General features: G+C 40.8%; 1 protein-coding gene across 4 annotated transcripts in view; it reads left to right on the top strand.

Annotated features, from left to right (window-relative positions):
- Positions 1 to 4,997: 4,997 nt before the first annotated feature.
- Positions 4,998 to 22,674, top strand: part of DCBLD2 (discoidin, CUB and LCCL domain containing 2) — a 46,652-nt gene continuing 28,975 nt past the window's right edge. Inside the window, exons 1-3 of one of the 4 annotated variants that reach the window (XM_059837926.1) lie at positions 5,200 to 5,312; positions 8,360 to 8,437; positions 8,998 to 9,269. Coding sequence is in view for 3 of the 4 variants with exons in the window: in XM_059837923.1 (XP_059693906.1) it covers positions 5,201 to 5,360 (160 nt within the window). In the remaining variant the exon portion in view is untranslated. Of the gene's footprint in view, positions 5,361 to 8,359; positions 8,438 to 8,997; positions 9,270 to 22,674 lie in introns of all 4 variants that reach the window. The other 3 variants (XM_059837923.1, XM_059837924.1, XM_059837925.1) reach the window with 3 other exon arrangements.

Raw genomic sequence — 22,674 nt, 5'->3', positions numbered from 1 at the left:
GATTCTCTTCTTTTCAAACTGCAGTTTGTTTTACTCTTCACTGTGCTGATATGGTTGCAGCTCAGCTCAGCTCAGTTTGTGTTGGTGGGACTGCAACAAAAGATCAGACAAAATCAAGCTTCTCTCCAGTTTCTTTATCTGGAAGAGAAAGAGCTGATATTAACAATTTCATACCCCAAGTCACAATATTAGGAAGAGGCAAAGTACAAATTCTTGAAACAAATTAATTTATTTGCTAAGGAAATTACCAATCTGATTTGCATCTCTTTTTGAAACAGAAAATTTGCTTGAAGCTCTTCCTTTCGGACCTCAGCTTCCAGACATTGTCTTCACAGGTCCCAGGTTGTCACATTATAGTCTCACCTCAAGGTTCTGTTGACATCTTAGGCTCCCCTGTAGACAGCATTAGGCAGAAATATATTACAACTAAACATTACATTGGTCTCTGACAGTGACGTATGGACATAGTATTTTCTTTAGACTGGATACAAAGCCCTGAAACATACCACACTTAATTCCTGTCTTTCACCTTCAAAAGGACAAAGGAAAGGGTGCTCTTAATTATTTTGCTCATCATAAATGTGATCTGTTCTCCTCAAGCATGTAAATGTATCAGTAAAAAGCTGCAGCATTTGAAGAGCCTGAAATCTTAAGTTTTTCTAGTTGCCACTGGTCAATGAGGTTGGAAGCAGAAATCATTGTCAACCAGATAATGATTCAACCTGTTATAGTGACTAAATCAATTCAGAGCTAATAACAAATAAGAATGCAGGCAGAGAAGAGAACTAGAACAATAAAGACAAGATACAGAATTTGGAGCAGGTGCAAGTCATGAAAGATTGTTTCAAACTGGGCTTTGCATGCAAGAAGAAAAGCTAAAAGACAAAACTAAATCCTGACAAAAATGCAATACATTGAAGAGAATTTGGAGAGCAGTATCTTAACTATGAAATAGAGAGGAAATGAATGGAAATAATTGAAGTTGAAAATTCATAGTTCCTGATTAAGCAAAATAGATACAGACTTAAGTATGCTCCTAATTCCCACAGAAACTACAGCCATGATTAAAATTTTACCTGTGCTTAAGTGCTTAATTAATCCTATAGTAATCATAGGCTCCTCCTTCAGTTTTCACTGAGCCACAGGATTCACTGTAGCCTGAGAATTTAAATTGCTCAATGCTTTGATATAGTGCTTTTGCATGCAAACCCCATAGTTGTAAGATACAATTAGTCTTTCATATTCTTTTAACTGTTCTTGCTTGAAGGATCTTAGTAGTACTGGCCATTGATTTGTTAAACATGAACTTGTTCAAGAATAGAAGACAGTAAGAGATCCTCCCTAATACGTCTCTATTTACAGTGTTTAAATAAGAAAAAAGAGCTTTTTTTCTTATCACCAGCATCCCTGAATTGTTTCATATATACAGTGTAGTAAAAATGTAAAAAAAAGAAATTATTCTTGGAATTTATGCTACTGTTTTCCCCAGTTAATGACTTTCAGCACAGTAAAATTAAGATGTTTCTTACTAAAATAATCCAGAACTAAATGTTAAGTGTTTATTCCCTTTCAAAAACACAAACAACTCAGCAACGAAATAACTCTAGAGTGTCAAATAAATGTGTTTTATGTACAGTCATAAGGCTCCTATCTGAAGTGAATTAATAATGAACCTCAGGTAAATATATACTGGTGGCTTTATAATTGTGTTTCTGAGGATGAGACTAATTATGTACATTGATGTGAATCATATATAATCAATACCCATTTTCCTTTCTAAAAGGATGAATTTAAACCCATTCTGCAACTAAGACTTTGTTGTTATTCTTAAAAAATAATCAGCATGATAGGCAATAAAAACTGGAGCAAAGAAAAAATGAGAGCAAAGAGAGGAGTAGAATGATTTTTACTGAAAGCTAGAACAAAACCTAGGAATTCCAAATGAGATGAAAAAAAGTTGCCAAAAGCAACAAAAGCTAGGTTCTAGAACATCTAGACCTGGAACTATAGTTGGTGCCTTAGAATCACACAGTCATAACAGGTCAGAAGGGACCTTCAGGGGTTATCTAGTTAACTCCTCGCTCAAACAGGTCTCATCAGATCAAGTTGATCAGCGCTAAAGGAGTCCTGAACATCTCTAAATATGTAGATTCTACAACATCTTTGAGCAACCCAGTCCAGTGTTTGACCATCCTCATGGTATACTTCTTCCTTTTTACCTAGAACATGTAATTTACTGTGCTGCAATTTGTGTCTGTTGGCTCTTGTGCCATCATAGTGCACCTAAGAGAAGAGGCTGGTTCCATTTTCCAGTCCTGTCCTGCAGTCAGGTAAGAAGCAAGAAGGTCTCCTTTCTCCAAGCTGAAAATACCCAGTTCTATCAGCCTCTTCACATGCATCATGTTCTCCAACCCCTGACTGTTTTGGAGGCCTTTTGATTGACTCTGTTCCATGTGTCAATACTGCTCTTGTACTGGAGGGAGCCTCAAACCAGTGACAGTAATGAGATGAGGTGTTATGAAAGATCATTCCCCTGGCCCTCTTGTTAATACAGCTCAAGACGCTGTTGGCCACCCTGGCTGCAAGGGCACAGTCCTGACACACATTCAAACTGTCGTCTAGGACACTGAGGTCTTTTTCTGCTTCCAAATAGCTCCCAGCCTGTACTACTGCATGGGGCCATTCCTTCCCAGATACAAGACCTTGGAATTGCTCTGGTGGAGCTCTCTCTGAATAGCAGCCCTGCCCTCCAGCTGAATTCAACTTTTGAAATGCAACAAAAGAATGTAAAATCTATAGAGCTATGGTGGAAAAAAAGCCCAGCACTCAGAAGTTTCTCGAGGGAAATGAGAGAACCAGGTGGAGATGATAGTTTCAGTTATCTCTAAAAGTTACTCACAATGGGAAGGAAACATTAGAGAAATGCTTAGCTGGCAAAACATTCTTCTATCAGCACTAAGGAGTTGGTTTGGTCTTCCGTCTTACCATATTAAAAAATAGTATTTGTCCTGATTTCGTAAGAGGTATTGGCAATTTGCCTTATGAAATTGGTATTATATGTCATTATATTTGTGTTTGCTTCCAACAACATTTTAATTTTTTATCCATTTTGATTTGATAGGAGTGACAGTTCTTAGTCACAAACTAAAATCCTGTCTATCTTACACAATTTTTTGCCCCAGAGGAGCTGCCTGGGAACTCTCACAGACCAAAATATGCAGTACTCTGCAGCTGGTGTACCTAAATTCATTTTGCACTGGAATCTTCTCAGAAGGAAGATTCTGATAGCTGTATTTACCATCTGGGCTTATCTAATTCTTCAGATCGCTCTATTACATGAAAACCATGTAATAAGACAAGTCTTTCAAAACGTTGCATTGGTAATCCTTGGGCCCTGTAGATTCTATAAATCTTTGAGTCTTTTAAGGTGTATACCCTTTAATAGTTTATCATTGCTTCTGTCAGGATGGTGGTGCTCCCTTTGCAAAACATGTAAGCTACGGTTCACAAAAACCATTTGTAGTCAGGGAATGTAGCTTTGGGATAAACTTCTAAGAATGATTAGGAAATTTGGCCTAAATTTAGAATAGTTAAATCAAGTTCACAAAATACCTTGACAACAGAACATAACACAGGAAACCTCTGTCAGGTCCACCTGAATTACATGTAGCATGTTCAGATGCTCCTCTTAATGCACGGCACCATTAAGCTATATATTTTTTAAGGAGTGATTTTTCCAGTACACAGCAAATACCAATGACTGGTGATCTTAGGAATGTGGTCCCTGTAGTACAGAAAGGATGTTATTATAGTGATATAACTGCTTCAGGTGACCTATGGCGTGAACTTCTGTGTCTGGTGAATGAAAGACAAAGCGACATATGTAAATTATTTTTGATTCACCTTCCATTATGTGTTGCAGGATGTCTTGGTGGCTATTACGTCTTAGAAGATGACTAAAAAGATTCATCTGTAATACACTTCCTTGACTTTGCTTTCATTCCCATGTCATTAAAAGGTTTCAAAAGGGGAAAAATATGAAATGTTCTAAAATGCTCATGTTTATCATTCCCTAATTATATGAGAAGCCACCTTCTAGTAGCTGTGGCACAAGTATGGGCCAAACAAAAAACTTGTAACAAAATTCTTCTGTCTTTAGTCTGAGCATCCATATCTATTCTGGAATCCTCTGTGATTTGGCACAAGTGGTATGGATGATATGCTCAAGGAAGGAAAGGTCATGCCCTCCGTGTTTCTTTGCCGACAGGCTATAATATTCCTTATACAAAGCCCTAAATAAGCTATAGGCACTGAATTGGACATAGTTCAGTTTTCAGCATCTTAATAAGGAATACTAATGTTAAAACAATTACTAAACATAATCTAAATACTTTTTCAAGCAACTCTGTGGATTGGGTAAGACTGGCTCCTGAGCCGGTTTTCCTGCCATTTTGGTGGGGCCAGCACTGGACACTCCTGGCCAGGAACCAGTATCTGTGATGTAGAGCTGTTTGGGAGAACAATTTTTTCCTAAAGACAAGTTTTAGAGTGCAACTGCTGGAAAGCTCTCCAATCACACATGGTGTGTGTTCAAAAGCTGGGGGACAAAGGCTAATGCTGCAATGGCTTGGGACCTCATTGCCAAACCCTCCCACGTCTAGAGCTGAATTCACATTTGCGTGTGGACCACTATGACACCAGATTATCCTTTCTATTAACAACAGCAATACTCCTGTTTCCAAGGGCTTTTGTATGAGTTTTCCCCAGAAATTTTGTCTTAATCTCTACTATGAGAGGGGGAAGAAGCTCAAAAAAGTGAAATATTCGTAGCCAGCTCGCAGAGGAGGTCGGAGGTGGAACTGAGTACCCGCTGAGTCCCGGGGACTCAGTCTGGGACCCTGAGCCCCGCGCAGGCGGCCCGGGAGGGCGCGGCTCGGGGCTGGAACGGAGGAGGCCCCACGCTCGGCGGGGCCGTGCCGGAGCCGCCGTCGCCCGGGGCTCCGCGGCGCCTGGGGCCGGCCGTGCGGGGCGGAGGGGGCGGCAGGAAGCGCGACGGCCCCGTGCGCCCCCGGAAGAGGTTGGGCGGCCGCGGGGATCGGGTGGGCTGGCGGGCGCGCACCGCTCAGACGCGGCCCAGCGCGGCCGCCCCGCAGCCCGCGATGCCCTGGGACCGCCGGGCGTGCCGGCCACGCCGCGGGGCATGGTGAGCCCGGGGCGGCCGTTCCCCGCAGGGATCCGGCGGGCGGCCTTGCTGCTCCGCCCTAGCCTCCTCCTTCTCCTGCTGCTGCTGCGGAGTACCGAGGCGCAGAAAGGTGGGTGCGAGAGCTGCGGCGGGCGAGCCCCTCAGCCCCGGCGGCCGGGTAAGGGAAACCAACCCCCCGGGGCTCTGCTGCTGGGAGGGGGCGCCGCTCGGCATACGGCCCTTCACGCCGAATCTGTTCCCGGCCTGGCCCTCAAAGGGCGAGAGAAGAGCCCTGTTTTGAAAAAAAAAACAACCAAAAAAACAAATCCCAGAACTAAACAAGAAACATTTTTTTCCTGCCTGCTCCCGCCCTCCTACCGGGAGCTGGCGGCAGGAGGGCTTCACCCGGGCGGGGCGCGACGGCGGCTCGGCGGGGAGCTGGGGCTGTGGAGGCAGCTCGGGGCACTGGGGCAGGGCAGGGTTGTGTGGGGTTCGGCGTGCCCGGCCCGCGGGTGACCCCCTCTGCAGGCTGTGAAGTGTTCGGTGTGAGCTAGGAGGCGGATTAAGGGGACATTCTGTTTGCTGTGAAAATAAACTTATACTCGCCCGAGAGTATGCAAAGCGTATATAGGGGTGAGAGTCCGGAACGTGTGACAGAGTAGTAGGCGTTGTTGGGTTTTGGTGGTTTGGTTTGGGGTGGTTTTTTTTTTTTTTTTGTGTGTGTGTTTTTTTTGTTTTTTTTTTTTTTTTTTTTTTTTTGTTTTGTTTTGTTTTTGTGGGGGTTTGTGGAGTTTTTAAATGGGTTTTTTGGGAATTTTTTGTTTGGGGGGGTTGTGGTTTTTTGGTTTGGTTTGGTTTGGGGTTTTTTGTTTAGAGAAATCTACGAGATTTCTCCTCGGTTGGAATTAATGAGCAGGCTTGAGCACTGTGAAAATTACAAGGCGCAATTTGGTCGCTTCATGGCAGAAGATCAGAGGATACCACTGTGACTGTCACTTTGATCATGTGCTTGGGACAAAGTGGTGGGAGTGAGTGTTTTAACAGCATCTTGAAACTCACTTAGGCGTTTGGGAGGATTAGTTTTGTGGTTTTCAATTCCACTTGCTTCTTGCACTGGTCTTGTATCCGTTCAGAAGGATCTCCTCAGAAACTATTTTAAGTTGTCACATAACTTTTTCTTTCTATCTCAGAGATGGAAATATTTTTGAATTTCAGAAATGCTGCATTTAAATGCATAAAGGAAATAGGAACTATATGCACTTTACTGTTTATGCATCTAAATTAAACATTTAATTAAAATTAATTAATTGAATGGGAGAAGCTCAGTGTTGCATCCATAGAGCAAGGTAGTTGTGTGGACCTCTTCCTCTTATTTCCAGCTAATTGCATTTATGTTCCTATACACCTCCAAATCAAATGCTGATAAGCATTTGACACAGCTGGGTTTGTTTTCTTGTAATTTATAATGGAGCTCGGGAAGACCATTTGCTTTTGAGAGGAAATTGAGCTGTTTTAATAACCAGTCTTTTGAAGGTAGCTGCTGGATGAGACAGGCAGCAGCAAAGTGTTAGTTCATGCTGTAGGAGCATCATGCTTGTGCTGACCTGACACTTGTGCGACCTTTTGGTGAGCAGGCTGAGTTTGTTATTGTAGGAGAAGACTGAAATAACTGTGGGGGTAGGGGAGAGTTATAATTTATGTGCAGATGATTGAGTCAAACTGGTTCACTGAGTAGTCAGGGATGTGTTATAGGTGATGGGACCATGCAGCAAGAGGAGCTTGCAAGGACAGCAGGCTTTTAGGTATGTGTCAGACTTCATCTTTCTGTACTTAGGGTAACTGCTAAAGAGCTTCTGCCCAGAATTTCAGTTTGTAGTGGTAATGCCTAAAGTTAGCTCTGAAGTTTCACTTTTGAGCAGGAGGGGAACCTTTCTATTGACAAGCTTCATTTTATTTGCTAACAAAAGCAGAGCTTGTTGTAAGGTAGGGGACTCTGGTATTGTTGAATACATGCTTCAATATGAGAAACTGCTAGAGTTTCTGAAAACAGTTCTGCTAGTGAGGGACTGTTTCCTTGCCAAAATATTTTCATTTACCTTATTCTAGAGAAGGTTGGGGAGCCCATGTCCTGTATCTCTAAATGCTGGCATAATTCCAATTTGGGTAAGGAATCCCATATAGAAATGAAGCTGCTGTCTAGTTCTTGAAGGTCTGCACAAAGTTACTACTCAATTAGGTCATTAAATATGTGATCAGGCTTCTAAGAGAATATCTTGATTGACAATGAAAGTAACCAAGTCTTGGGGAATTCCACAATTAAAGTTGCTTTTAAGCTTTTTTATAAAAGTACAGTGAGTGATACTATATAGGAACCTAGCCTCATTCATTACCTTAGAGAGGTTGATCCTCTGTTACTAAGTAATTGTTCATTTTCTTTTCCACTGTTCAGCAGCTCTAAGCCTCACATTAAACATGTTATTTAAATCTTTTTCTGAAGATAGTGTTTTCATTTCTCACATGCTTTCCGGTAGAACACCTCACTGGTATGAACTGATTTAAAAATTGCATTATTTTGGTCCATGTGGAGCTTGTTTTTAGTATTGGTCAAATGGTGCTCCTCTCCTTCCAGACAGCAGCGAACTGAAAAATGAAAAAGTGCTGGTATTGCTGTGGTGAATATATTTTTCACAGTAGCCCGCTGTATTATCTTATAGGATTCAAGTGAATTTTTTTTCAGTCTATCATATTTAAAATCATTCAGTGTATGTAATTCAGAATTCCTTGTTCAAGGACTTGAACTTGAGTGTGTTGCTGTCTTTGAAAATTGAGCATTTTGTATTAGCCCCAACACCTTCAGAAGTGCCTTGTGCTGCATTTCATAATCTTGTGCCTTGGGGATTGTCTAGCTGATGGCTGTGAAAGTCAGCTCTTGAGATTTTTGAAACAGTTGTATAGTGATTCTAGATCCTAGTTGCAAGGAAATTGACATTTGAAAAGTACTTAGAGTATTTTTTTTGTTTTTCTTGTAATTAAGCAGGTGTGAATGAAAGCAAGTCAGCAGCTAAGCTTGCTGCTCTTTGTGGATTGAATTTTGAGAAGCAGTGTTCTTAGCAGATGTTTAGGTATTGACATAAATTTGGTATGGTCTGTTCATTAACTTTTTTTTTTTTCATTTAGAAAAACACAGCTAGAGGAGGAATGGTTGCTTAGCTTTCATCAAAGTAGAAGCTGAATAACGAGTCACTAATTCTGAAGGTATGAAGCTTGTAGGGTCTGTAGAGTAAAACCTTTGTTACCATACAAACCAGTTTGATAGCTGTCTGTTGGGATTCCTAGTGGATACCAATGTACCTGTAAAACTGGGAAAAAGTGCCTAAAGTTAAAAGGAACCTTTTATTCTGAAGCTGATTCCCCAGTGACTTGAAGCAGATTTATTTGCAGGTTTTTTTAAAAAAAAATTGGCATTGGATGCTTGTTTTTGAATGAGATTCCCATATTTTGTTCTAAACAAATAGCAGCCCATCAGGATGCTGTTATATCCTCAAGCCTTGTTGAAGAAAGTGCAAAGAACTGATTCACCACTGTAGCTTAAAAATGTTTGCTGCGGTGTAGCAGAGAAAAATAATTTCTGAATGTCTGGCCCTGAGTTACAGTCATCTGAAAAATTAAGTGGAAGAACTAATGTCCCTGTGCACACTGAGCTCATGAAATGATTTTCCGTGGCCTTGTGTTCAGGGACTCAGCCACAGTATTTGTGGATCATTTGTGTTTTCCTTGTTTCTCATCGGTTCCTTGATGTGCTCTCCTCTCCACAGCATTCCTGGTCTCACCTCTGCTTGTCCCTCCCACAGGGAGTAAGCAGTGGTGGCTCTGGCTGTGGCCAGTCCAGAACTGGGCAGGTGCTGATCCATCAGCCATTGTTTGGGGAGAAGGAATCAGGCAAAGAGAAGATGGCTTTAGCTACGTATCCAGCAGCTGAGCAAGATGGAGGGAGACTGCAGCTTCTTCCTCAGGGTCCTGGAAGAGATGATCTCCTGCAATGCCAGGGTCTGACAAGGGTTCCAGCTGCTGGGGTAGCCCACCGCAGGTGTGTCTTCTTCTGCTGCAGAGAGCTCTGGGCATGTGAATACAAAGCACTGCTGCAAAGCTGTCTGTCACACGAGGGATTGCCATGTGCTGCCTTGCACACAACTGCCGGTTTCTATTCTTGCTAAATTAGATTGGGTGGTGTCTCATTGCTCTTTGTATCTGTTGTCCTTGGCTGGGCTCATCTGGAAGAACGGGAGTCACAGCCGAACCCAAAAGGAATTATTTTGATTAAAAAGACTCTCAGATCTTTGCATAAGAGATTTATTGTCTCTCAAATTAACATCAGATTAAGTGCTTTATGAGGAGGAGGGCAGTGCTCTAATGAACTGTTTTGCTTTTTTAATGGGACAGTTTTACTTAAGAGTGCAAAATGTTTTGAAGATGCAGTTGCACAGCTTGAGGATTTAGGGATTGGTAGCATTTAGGCAGGACTGCTGAGCCAAATCCCTTTCATCCCTGTGTTGAGAAGTATGGAGGAATTTTTCAAGACCAGGGCTCAAAGTTACAGTAGTCTTTTTCAGGTTTTCTGATGCTCTTTTTAACTTCCCAGCATTGCACCTTGAAAATGGATTTAGAGAGGAGGAACAGTGCTGTAAAGAATTTTGTGGAGGAATGCTGTTCCTGAAGGGAAGTGAGCTTCTACTGAAAGTATAGACCTAAAAAGAGTGGATATTCTTTGCTTTTGAAAACAAGAATCTCAGCAACGTTATTTTTTCCCCTCCAGTTAATGAGCCTTATTTGAAGTGGGTGTGGGAATCTGGTGGGCAAAACGTACACCCGTGTGTTCTGCAGAGCATTATTTCTGGGAGGATGCCTCCCAGTACTGGCTTCGTTTAGCCCAGTTCATCTGGGAGCCTGTTGAGGTCGTGCTAGCCTCATCAGCTCCTATAAAAAATGTAGGAATCACCCTTTTGTGTAAATATCCTTTGTAGCTCTCATGCACATGAGAGCAGTTTGGATATAAACAGTACAGTGCATGTTGGTTTTATGTATATAACTATATGTCCGTGGCTATAAAAATCAAGCATCTGAGGTGGTGTTAAAAAAGCAGTGTAAGTATTCTTTCAGAAGCTTGTATGCTGTTACTGTATTCATCTCAAGCCAGTGACCTTCTAGCATATTAGTTCAATCTTTGGGAAAATTATTTTCCTGCTACTGTATGGAGATGTTCAGCTTTCAAGGTTTTCAGGAGTGTTTTCTTATGTTACTAATATAAGAGAAAAATAAATATCTTGTTTCTCTGCAATTCTGCCAGCCTGCTTTATGCTGTGGGAAATGATGCAATAGGTTTTTAGTGCGATCACTGCTGCTCTGAGTAGTTTAAGTCATCAGCTGGTTAAGGGCTGCCTTGAATGCATCAGCTTTCATAGGTCAGATAGTCAGCAGTTCAGATGGAATCCTTGTTGGAATTGCTGCTCTGCATATTGTGAAATGTTTCTATATTGGTTATTTTATTCATATTCTGAAAGGCTTTTTAAAAAGCTGTGGATTGTCACTCTCTCTTTTATAACTTCACTCTGTGCTTTGGGAAAACCTGTAATTTGTTTTATAGTTAAAGTATTTCCTCCCCTCCTGCATTTTTTGGCTGAGTTGATGTTAGATTAATTAATCTAAATCAAATATTATGGTACATTCAGCATCCTTTTATTTAAAACAGTGCAGTTGAAACCATTATCCAAGCATAGAGTGTGAATTTGTTACTAAACTGAAGTTCAGGGAGGTAGAGAGGGAGTAATACTGATGTAGAAGGCCATGTGGTAACTTATATTAAAATAGAATTTTCAGTCCTGGGTTTTTTTAAGACAGAATGGTGGGTGGTTATCTGTGAAGCTTGTTTATTAATGCAGTAATGAAATGACAAATTTTGCTAAACTGCATCCTTTGCTGTCCATTGCTGGAGGCAGACAGCTCGAGTTGTGCTATTTATAGTCTGTTTGAGCTTGTTGCTTTATAACTGAACACTTTGTTATTTGAAACAAAAAATATACCTGAAAATTTGATAGTGACTTGACCTTTGGACCACAGAATAAGACAGATTTTGAAAATGGCTTCTGGTTAATGCATCATTTGTCTAATGCATGAAGAAAATAATCAAAAACCTGAACACCAGCCCTTGAACAGGTAAAAAGTGTTTAACCTGTGCTTTCTTTTCTAGTGTATAACTTGTGGTGTTTCCCTGCACGACCACTTAGTTTCATTTGGTGAAGAGTTGAAAGAGGATAACATTTCTCTCTGGTTGCTAACTGTGCAAAAATGAAATTAAAGTAGATAGTTTGTACTTGTTTAGCTATCTCACTATTTCAATCAATTGGATCATGGAATTGTCAGTCATTTGGTACTGCTTATGGCATTTGCATGCTTCCTGTTGGCATTTCTTCAAAATCTCTGTGTTTTGAGTTGTCACTTCTGTTTGGGTTATATGCTTTTTTCTCTGCCAATATCAAAATAAAAATAATTTTCAGTGAGTTAGCAGTCTGTAAGGTTTGGACCAGCACAGCTGGTGGATATGGAAGGTCGGTGATTAGTTGTCTCTGATTTTGGTGAATTTAGTTGCATCCTGAAAATCAAGCATATAAGTGTTTGTCTTTGCAGTAAATGACAGCTCATACCTCTGTATGTTTTGTTGCAAGTTTGCGGTGAGACTGATTTGAGGCGACCTTTCTAGCTATAAAACAGCTGGAATATATTTTTAGTAGCAATGTGAAATGCAAGTCCATGAACCATTAGAACTGCAAGGATTCTTAGCAGCCTTTGGCAGTTGCTTCTAAAAAAGTACATTCTTTAGAAGAAATGGATTGCTGGAAGCAGAAAATGTGTAAATGAGGGCTGACTATGTACATGTCAGGCATGCTTGTTTTTGGTGTTTGCTGACGTGAGGAGGATGCGTTGGCCTGGTCACTAGTCTCTGTACAAGAGATGTTGTGCATTGTGACTCAGGTAATCATAATTTCCCTACAGTTAATTGACTGCTGATATTAATATATATATACTCTGTTATATACTCTATCTTAAGATAGATAGATAGATAAATAGATGCTCTGTTCTCAGTAGCTTACTGAAAATGCTAACTTCTGTCCTGTGAGTATCCAACGCCTCTTGTTTTTGAGTGGTGTCACAGTTAGGAGGTCCCAGTTCTGCACCATGGCTGTGATGGTTGTGTACATTGCTATCGCATTAGTAAATGTCGTGGAAGCCAAACCAAGCTGGTGAACTCAGTTGTGTCATTCCTGGCAATACCAGTTGGTGTGTTTTTCAGAATGTCTTAGAAACAGATGGGGTGGGGATGGGGGGTTGTTTTTGAAAATTTTATTTGTTTTCTTCTCCAGGTGTTTAAAACATGATAGCTTTAGAAATAGTTAAAAAGTCTCTTTCAGGATGCCTTTGCTCAAGTCTGAAAACTTTCTGGAGAGAAATTTAATGCAACTTCCTGAATTCCCCTTAGTTAGAATAGTGACTAGCCAACTCTGAATAGTCAAGGTGTACAAGAAATCATACTTTCAAGGGTCTTTCTGCGCTTCAGTACACTGTGAAACCATCATTGTGTAAAATGACTTATAAATTAGGATCACACAGGCTCAAACTTGACACTTTTTTCTTTTTGAGAGTGTCTAGAGGTTTTTTATTTGTGTAGTTTTTCAGTATTTTTTTTAAATATTTCTCTGGCATTTTCTTTATGCCAGAGTTTCTCTTTCATTGGCAAAACTGTATTACAGTGGTTTTGTTAATTGTAATAATAAAGAAAAAAAACAAATATTTTTATTTTTTATGTGGGAATATTTGATTTTGTTAACATTTTCCATTGTTCAGTAAAAGTTTTAAATTAGTATATAATGTTTTAACATTCTTCATTATTTGAAAACTCAATTCAACTAATAACAGGAGATTGCCTTATTAACCATATTCCATAGATCATGCATGATTTATGAGCTGAAAAGTGGAAATAAAATCAATGGTCAGACCATCTATATGCTTTATTAAATACTCCCTTTCCCACTTCACTTTTTCACTAGTTAATCCCCCCTCTAAATCTTCCTTCTAGATGTTCAAGTTTTCTAAGTATACTTTTAGCTCAAGGAAGAGGTTTTGTTATCTAGAATTGGAATATTGTCCATCAGAATGACAATCCTTGCCAGCTACTCATCTTTGGATTGTGTTGTGGTGTGATGTCATAGTTTGTCTCAGGTATCCTGGTCCTTTCCCAGGTGCCAATCACCTCTCCTTTCCCCCCACCCTGACCCCTGCTGAGTTCTGTCTGTCAATCCTGGCATTCCAGAAGGGCGTTGAGTGATTGGCAGAGTTCAAAAGATGCTCTGCATCCCTGGGAACCATTGGCCCATCCAGGTGTCCCTTTCACCTTGGACCTGCCTGCCCTGCACCTGGTTTGTGGGATCCCTACCCCTTCCCTCCCCCTCTTCCTGGGGTTGAAAGAGCCAGCAACCACTCTGTTTGGGAAGTTCTGTTAGAGCTGTTATGGGATTCAGAGGCATGTGGGCCAGAATAAAGCTCTGGATCCAAACCCTATAGCAGAACCCGACTCCTTCTCCTTCACCTTGCCTTAAAGCTTCTCCAGCAGAGGTAAACCGGAGCTCCTGTATGTCTGGACTTGTCTTTAGTGCCCAGCTGCAGCATCCAGCTTAGCCAAAGGTTTCTCTGAGGGGAAAACACCACAGTTGCCGCCTTCTGGTCAAGCAGCAGAGGTCCGTCAAGCCCAGACACGTCTCATCCAGCTATATTGGTACTTATTCCAATAGGATTGTCAATCTTGCTGGAATTTGATGGATTGTGCATGAGGTCCACGTGGATTCTCTTTTAAATTTTTTTCCCCAAAATGGTTTTTCTGATAGAACCACTTCTTAAAAGCAACCCCTCTCATTTTCTTGTTTCTTTAATTACTGTCAGAGGTGATAATTTGATGCATCCTTGTGAATACTGCTAATGGTGGAAAAGGGAACTTGAAAAGCTTGACATCGTTCTGAGAATGGTTGGTTGTGAGCAGATAATTCTCTGTCATGGTTTGTAAACAGGAGAATGGTGTAAACGCTTCCCAGAGTGATGCTGTCAGTCATCACACTTATACTGTTTATTGTGACCTGGCATTTAATCAAGATTTGTGTATAAATGTTCTATAAAATTATTCCAGATTTGCAAAAGGATAATTATTTTTAATCCCTGACTATCCTTCTCTCCTCCTCTTCAGTGATCCATTTGTGATTTTCCTAAACTTAGATCAGGCTATCATAAGACCTCAAATGTTGCTTAACTGTGAAGAGGAATTCTTTTCAGGTCTCTTAATTGCAAATTCTTGCAATTTGGAGTAGAAGGAGAGCCTGTTTCAGTGCCCAGTTGCTGTTTTCGACGTTGAAGGATAACAGTGAACTGTTTTAGCAGTTGTGCCACAGTTCTCTTTAGTTTTACCCCAATATAAAATTAAAAATGCAAAAATAGGATGTGTCAAGTAAGTATTGTAATTAGACTTGGCAAGACAAGCCACTTGTACAGCTACTTGCATGTAAACATGGAGATTTTTCTGGAGAGAAACCTCACAGGAATGAGGCAGGTGGAAGATGCCTCAGGATCTTGAGTGGAAAGATGAAGTATTGGTGCAATTTTGCATGATTATTCCTCAGAGTTCAGAGCTTTAGCCTCTGAAAGGATAGTGCACTACAGAGCTATAGCATGTGTGCTGAGTATGTTGTGCATGTATGATTGCCTTCAGGACCACACAGGGTTTCGCAGCTGGCAGCTGCTGCATCTTCAGCAGGACTGTAGCCAGTTAAAGCCCATATCTGGTTATTTTAACTTGGCTCCAGGATGGTTAAGATATGAAGAAAAACATCTTGCCTTGTTCAGTGTGGTGGAAAGAAGCCACTGGTGCCTAATTTTTCTTTTGGAAATCTATGATTTTTGTGATAAACCAAGAAGCCTTAAACCACACTATCTGTTAAATTCTATTTTTATGCAATTGTGTAGAGGTGTCAAAGTACATCTCATTATCACAAGGGTAGAAAGAGGAATGCATTAAATTGAATGCTTTTGAACACTTGTGTACTAAGTCTAGTGATGACCAGTTTTTGTCTTTTTCCTAAGTATATTTGAAAATTTCAAATAACACATTTCTGTTACTTTATATCTTCATTTTTAAAGAGATGTTTTCAAGTTCTCCAGTCCTCCTACACAAGGCATCATTTCCTTCTTGCTACGAAGAAAGTACAGCAAAGCTGATGGACAAGCTTACATTTCACAAATAGTTTTTACTGAGTTTTCACACATTGACTTCCTATATGCTCTCACTATACTTCTTATGATAAATTTGGCACTTAAAAATTAACTGACTTAAACGTTTAAATTTACTGTCATCTTCCTAGTTCATCATCTTGTTATTCAGTAATACATAATGCTTATTTTATTGGTTGTATTCATAGAGGGTCAAAAGTGTGGCAACATCTTTGTTTTAAGGGAATATCTACAGGGCAAAATTAGGAATTTTGTCTTTTAGAAAGGCCTTTTAGAACAGGTTGTGTATTAAATTTTATGATGCTAGGATGAAGCCAAGTCATTCAAAACGGGGAAACTCCAAATAGTCCCCGTTGTAATTTTGAAATTAGATTAGAAAATGAATGTTAGAAATCAAGATGATGCTGTATGCCACCTACACTAGGAGAAGAAACTGCTGGTACACAGATGTGGATTGGGACTGTTTCATCAGCTGGATGACAACCTTTAAAGATGGTTAGAAATATATGTAAAGTCTCTCTTCTTGGTGCAGCTGTGGGGGACAAATAATGACAACTGTGTTCTGAGGTTTTCAGTGACAACTGTGTTTTCAGAATTTTTTTGTTTTGTTTTGTTTGGGGTTTTTTTGTTTGTTTGTTTGTTTTTGTTCAGGTACCCAAACCAGGAGCTGTGGCATTGTGTGTTTTTAGAATCGGTTATTCCTTTTGTAACTCAATAATGGTTCGGTCCTTGGTTCCCCCCATGTACTTCCCTCACAATGGTTTCTCCCTATTTCCTCCCTTTTGGAGCTGCCCCCTCCTCCTCTGCCTGTCATGGTAACCACCCCCCTTATCTCGAGAATTCTCCGTGTCAGTCATTCCTTAATTCGATGTACGATTTGCCCCTGGGGTTTTTTCCCTCCCCTCTGTGATCCTCAGTGGCTTAACTGTAACCCACACTCCTCCCTGGGTCCTCGTTATTGGTAAGCTTTGTGTCTCCTCCTATCACACCCACTCCCTTTATCAACGTCCCCCGAGACCCCGTCTTTGTCACCCGTCCCTAGCACTGCCGGGAAGGTTAAAAGATCATTGGTACCTATATGGGTGCCCATTCCTCCTTCCTTTGCTTCGGTACCTCGTAGCTGAGATCCCACCTGCGCCATCCACACTGCAGACGGTAACCACTACCCAGGGTTCCAGAGGGAATCCGCACAGCCCCCATGGCTGCAGGAGAGAGGCTACAAGGAGCTTCCTTCCTGACAGCTTCTGTTGATTCCATGGTAACAGAAACTCCTCTTGCCTGTGGCTGCTGCTGTCTCCTCCCTCTCCCTACCTTGTATCCTCTGCATTGCTCAGGCTCCACTGGCTGGTGGGCCGTCACCCAGCAAAGGGCAGATGGGATGGGAACCTGGGCTGAGAACTGGGCTGCAGCCCAACAGGGGTACAGTGAGCACTGGCAGTGGGTGGGGCAGGGAAGGGGCAGCTGCTCCTGAGAGGCAAGGTGGTGCTGCCACCATGGATCTGCAGGTTAGGCTGTGCAGTCTCATTTATGAACTGGAAAAGGAAGGGGGAAATGTTGAGTATAGTGTTAATTTAGCATGTGAATTATTGGTATGATTTGACAACTTTTTTGCCTCATGGTTGACATATGTGAGGCATGTGAAATTTCATGTAGTCCTAGAGTTTGAAGAAGTTCCAGGAGGTTTGAAGCCCATTCTGACCATGACCATTGGTTATTGTCATAGTGTTTTGCGTGACTGTGTGTTATTTTTCATTTATTCATCATCTGTGTTTCTGTTGTGTAGCACTTAAACACTGTTGTGCTTCAGTGCTTTATTTTTAAGAACATGTTGGTGCAGATTGTAAAGTAAATGCTGTGTCTTGGGAAGCAGGCAAGCTGCATGTACCAGCCAAACAAAGACACAGAGCATGAGCTGTCACTGTGAGTCAGCCTAGCCAGCAGATCAGAGGGGCTTCTGCATTATGTACCACTGAGCACAGAGTCCTCTCGCAGACTCCTCATGTAAATCACTTTTCACCATGCCTAGCCTGTCCTTGTAGTCTCCTTTTGCCAGCATACTATTTAAGCAAGTCATAGCTGTCCCTGGGGACTTACATAGTTTCCATGGCATCAGTAAGTGAAAGCCTTGCAGCAGAGTCTTACACAGCTGATGTCTTTTCTGTTCTTTTTGTAGTAGTCAGTTTTGTTAGTACAGCACAGGAAGCACATATCTTACCTGCTCTGACAACTTAATAATTTTAGATCATTATTTTAAAATGGTATCATATTTTGGATGCTAAATTTAGGATTCTTAAGTGTTACTCTTTTGTGTAAAATTCAGTGGCTGAAAGCTAAGACTAGAGTTCCAGAGAGGATGATTGTAAAGCTGCATGTACAGATTGAAATAGTAAAGTGCTAATTATCACTAGCCCAGCACATGGCCCGTATTGTAAATGGAAACAGTAAAATTTTGTTGTAATGGCATATTAAATTTTGTACTTTTTGTAAGAACAAGAATCAGCCTCTGTCTCCTCTCACCCTCTCCTGTCACCCCACAAAGTTGCCAACATTATAAAAAGCAAAATGCTTACTGTGATTTTGTCTTGTTCCTGTCTTTGTTAAACCTCATCCCATAATTTCATTAACTAAGGGTGCCCCACAGCAGGTAAATCAGTCCAAGCTGAGGGAATCATAATCCCACCTGCCCTCCACTCCTTGCCCTGCCATTTGCAGTGGCACCAAGAGGTGCCTCAGAGAGCTGGGTTGGTGCAACCCAGCACTCTGTGGTGGCAGTGGGTTGGGGGACACCCTGCAGCCAGCTTGTTCCTCGAGCCAGTGCACCTCTCTTGTGTGACTGCTTTTCTCAGGGTTGGTATGGTTTCTACCTCTCTCACTGGCATTCAAGATGGTTTAAAATGCAAACATATGTTGGCAGTGCTGATGAAAGAAGCAGTTGCTGGTGTTCTGTTCTGTTCAGTCTGCTGGTATCCCTCTGTCAAGGAAGGCACTGCTGCATATGCATACTCAAATAACTTTGGGGATTGCTCTAGGTTAAAACCAACAGCTATTTTTATGCCAAGTCCCTGTTCTGGTTGGCCATGTAGTTTCATAAATGTTTGCCTCCAGTACCAGGAAGGGTGTGAGAACATGTGGCCAAAAGTGAGAGCAGACAAGGCTTGCTTTTGTCTGTGGCTAATTTAAAGTGCCTTCAAGTGTTTATTGAGCTGTGGCCTTGCTTGTGGCAGTGTGGGGTATTTTATGTTCTGAAATGTCAGTAGTGGGATGAAATGCCCAAACCAGTGTTTTACTGAGGCAAGTAAATGGCATTAAGATCAAAGTGAACTGAGTGCTTCCTAGCTTGTTAAGAAAATTAATTCTGACAGTGGAACAGATTCCTTCCTGAAGAACATCACTCTGTGGAATTTGATAGAAACAGCAATGAGGTTGGAGGACACAAATAAGGGCATTTGAAAATATTTGAAAAAGCGATTTAGAATTTGATGTCTCTGTGATTTAATTCCTCACTGTTTCTTATTCATGGAATTCTTTTGTTTTTTATGTAAACGTTATTGCCCACACTGAGGAAAGCAAAAAGCAGATTCGGTATCTTTTAGTGGTATGCTGAGAAAAAGTAAGGAAATGCAGAGCACAAGAGCTGAACAGAAGAGGAGAAATTTTAGTAATGCATTGAATCAGAAAGAGTTGTGTATTTGAAGTTAAAATGAATGGTTTTAAATATGCTTTGTTTCTTACATGACTCTTATAGATTTGGTTCTACCTTTGTTTAGTTAAAAAAGTTTCAATTACATCCAATATTTAGTCACAAACATACAGAAAATAATAGCTTATATATGTAAAATCTTCTCAGGAAACCCCCTGGTTAAATTGAGTCTGTTCAAAAGGCAGTGCCATGTGTTAAAATTGAGATTGGTGTTTTGATATGCATCAGCTATGCTTTATAGGTTATAATATTGAACTGTCTAATGTCTCTATCCTTCACTCTTCTCCAAGTAAGGAAAGGGAAAGTATTCACTGGTCTAAAATATTATTTTAAACATGTTTTGATACTAAGAACAAGTTTAGCGGTCACTAATAGCAACTGTTCTCCAGGGGGAAAAGCTCTGATTGACTTCCACAACTACAAAGTATAGTTAATTTTTTTTTGTAGGTACTAATAACTTACCACCCATTCCTGCATTTTCAGTATTCTTTCATTTTAATAAATTCCACATTTTCTTCAAGTATCAAAAGCCTTAGGATTTGGTATGCTTGTGTTGGTCTGAGTCCTGTATTTTGTTGATGTAAAGAACTTGGCTCTAAGAAATTGTTTTCTATCATCAGCATGATTGCATCAGACATCAGTGTGCCATGGCCCAGGGCTCATATTAACTCTGTCAGGAGGGTTCATTCATGCTGCATTCAGAGGTGCCTGCAGAAGAGATGGGTCCTTTTCCTGATGGCAGCAGTCTGCCTTCCTCTGCTAGCTGCTTAAGAGATGCCCATGTTTCTAACACAAGTTTTAGTGACGAGCTGAATTTTTCCTCTTTGCTGTGAACTTGGTCCCCAGGACGTGTGACATTGGATGCATATCTGCACCCCCTCCACAAGTCAGGTGTGATGTGTGCACACCAGTGACCTGGTGCTTCTACAAAGGGCTTTATCTATCCTGCAAGTGTGGGAGGCCTGTGGTGTGACAGAGAAGTCTGAAAGAAAGCAGGAAACTTGTTCAGCAGTGTACTGACAACAGAGGTTGTCAACCCATCCAGGAATAATTGATTTGGGGATTGATGTCTGTCTTCTGTGTGTTTTTGGATATTCTAGTCTCACAGGTTAACAGAAGCAAAATGACTTGCAAATGAAAGCAGTGATTACTGTCCTATATATGCTGCTGTAGTGAAAAGAATTGCACTTTTTCTTGGAGAAATTGCTGAGTATTGCAGATTGCTCCCTTGATGCTGGATGTGTGTATGTGTCTCTGGAATTCATCAATGATGTTTAAAGAAGTGTGGTAGAAATGATGAAGCATCACGTTACATAGAGAGGCTCAAGAACGGCCTTTTTATTGTACCAGTACAGCAAGATGTGGGTTCACGGATCTGCAAGTTTCACTGAAAATGTGATTTTTAAAATTTTCCAAATAGCTCATGAGTGATGCTGCTGCCCTTGGCAGACTGGATATGTGTCCTAGGTTGACTATATGATGCTTTTATCCCCAATCGTCTCATTCCGTTTATGCTGAATAGTAAGTTTTGCACCTTTAAGACTTGCTTCAAAGATTGAGGGGGGGAGAGGAGGTGCGCAGTTTGTTTTCAGACGCTGAACTCACTCCTACACATTCCTGCTTCTGGACTGCGTGTTTCTGTGGATGAACAGACGGCAGGACAGGGCTCTCTTTTTTTCTTGCTTTTTAGTTAGTTTAGCTAGCTGAGGCAATTAGTTCCCTGGACTGTGCTTTTTTTTCCTTTTTTTCCCCTTTCTCTGGACCTGTTCACACCTGCTCTGGACTGAACAACCATAAGAGCACCAGCAGCTCACATCGGTGGGCCGGGCCGGGCCTGGGCCACGGTATTTCCAGCGCCGGAGGGACTGATAAGAGACTGAGTGAGCTGAACTGGAATCTGGGGAGGGGACTTTCTGGGTTTGTCATCTCCTTTGGAGCAGCAAGGGGTTTTATTGTTTAATATTAAGTTTTCTTGTTTAATAAACAGTTTTTTTCCACTTTTCTCCAAGGAAGTATTTTCTCCTGGACCAGTTGGGGGAGGGGTGGTAGAATCCGATTTCCTAGGTGGGCCCTTTGGGGGTTCTCTCCCATATTTGCCCTGAACTAGGACAATATGCCATGGTAATCTTCAGATTCTTCAGGCAGGAAGTGTCTGGCATTTCTGTTATCACTAACCTAAGTGAAATGCAATAAAAAGATCTAAAGTGTCCATTCAGAATAAGCTACTATTAAAAATCGACTTCAGAGCAAGATGCTGCAGTTCGGCACAACTCTTTTTCCTTTCCCTGCCTTTCTAGTATGATTGGACAGCAGGTTCTTTAATATGCATAGAGGAGTATTTTTCCTTTCATGTTTTTACGAAAGCCTGCAAGAAAAGGTAGGTTTGAGATTGACGTTTCCATTAAATTGCGTGAAGGAGATTAGAAAGTTTTTTTCTCTAGCCATGGGAAACAAGACATTGTTCCAAACTACAAGAGGTAATGTTGTCATTTTTTAGTGATGTGTCTTTAAAAGAAAAGTCCCAATTTTTAAAATTTAACATATTTTATTTGCATTTTCTCACCTAAATGTGTTTAGTTGTTTTGGAGTTCTTTTGCTTTTCTCATCAGAAAGCTGTGTGCTGTTCATCATGCACAGTGCAGGTATTGTTTCATGCTTGAGACAAATTTACAGCTTAAATACATTTTGGGTCAAAGAGGAGACACGGGCTTTCCTTTGTCTTTGATTTCCAGCAGCATAGGCTTAAGATGCAAGACGGTGGGGAAGAATCAAAGATAGAGAATCATGTGCCTTATTGGTGTTCTTGGTTTTAAGAAATACTATTTGCGTGGTGACTTCATTGCAATAACAGGCCTATTGAAATGAGAAATAATTAACTTCTGAGCATTATAGTTCATGCAAGTATTTTTATTTTCCTTAAAATGCATTCAGAACAGTGTATCTGCCCATACAGGTGAATGCTAGTATGATTTCATATTTAAAAGGCCACTGTGTCAATGTATTTGCAGAGTATTTTCAACCTGTGAATGAATAAGCAATTGCTTATCCCATCACAGGAAAGGAAAAGCAGAGAACTGGTTAATGGCTCATTGCTTTTGTTTAGGATGAAGCCTAAAACTGACTGCTGCTTGTGTTTATAGTTATTTTTATATCTGCAGTATAAAGAGTTTTGATATGCTAACTCCATGTATCACCATGAATATATTTGTTGGGTTTTGTTGTTAATGTAATAAATTCCACGCATTTAGTAGTGTGTGAATTTGCTTGTGAAAAGCTATTTTACTAGAAAAGGAGTCTTTTATTGTTAAGTGTTAGCATATTAAGGCTAATTAGAAATCTTTCATTTGAATGCATAGTAGCTAATAAATCAAAGCCAAACAGACTCTGCATAAGAAAGCTTTCACTTTTCTTTGGTTTATAACATGCCTTTTGAAAGAAACCAGGATTATAGTGATATATAAAACGTGCA

Source organism: Haemorhous mexicanus, chromosome 2 (genome assembly GCF_027477595.1).
Source record: "Haemorhous mexicanus isolate bHaeMex1 chromosome 2, bHaeMex1.pri, whole genome shotgun sequence".
Lineage (NCBI taxonomy): Eukaryota > Metazoa > Chordata > Aves > Passeriformes > Fringillidae > Haemorhous > Haemorhous mexicanus.
Note: the sequence above shows the minus strand (reverse complement) of the source record. Positions and strands in the feature narration are given on the sequence as shown.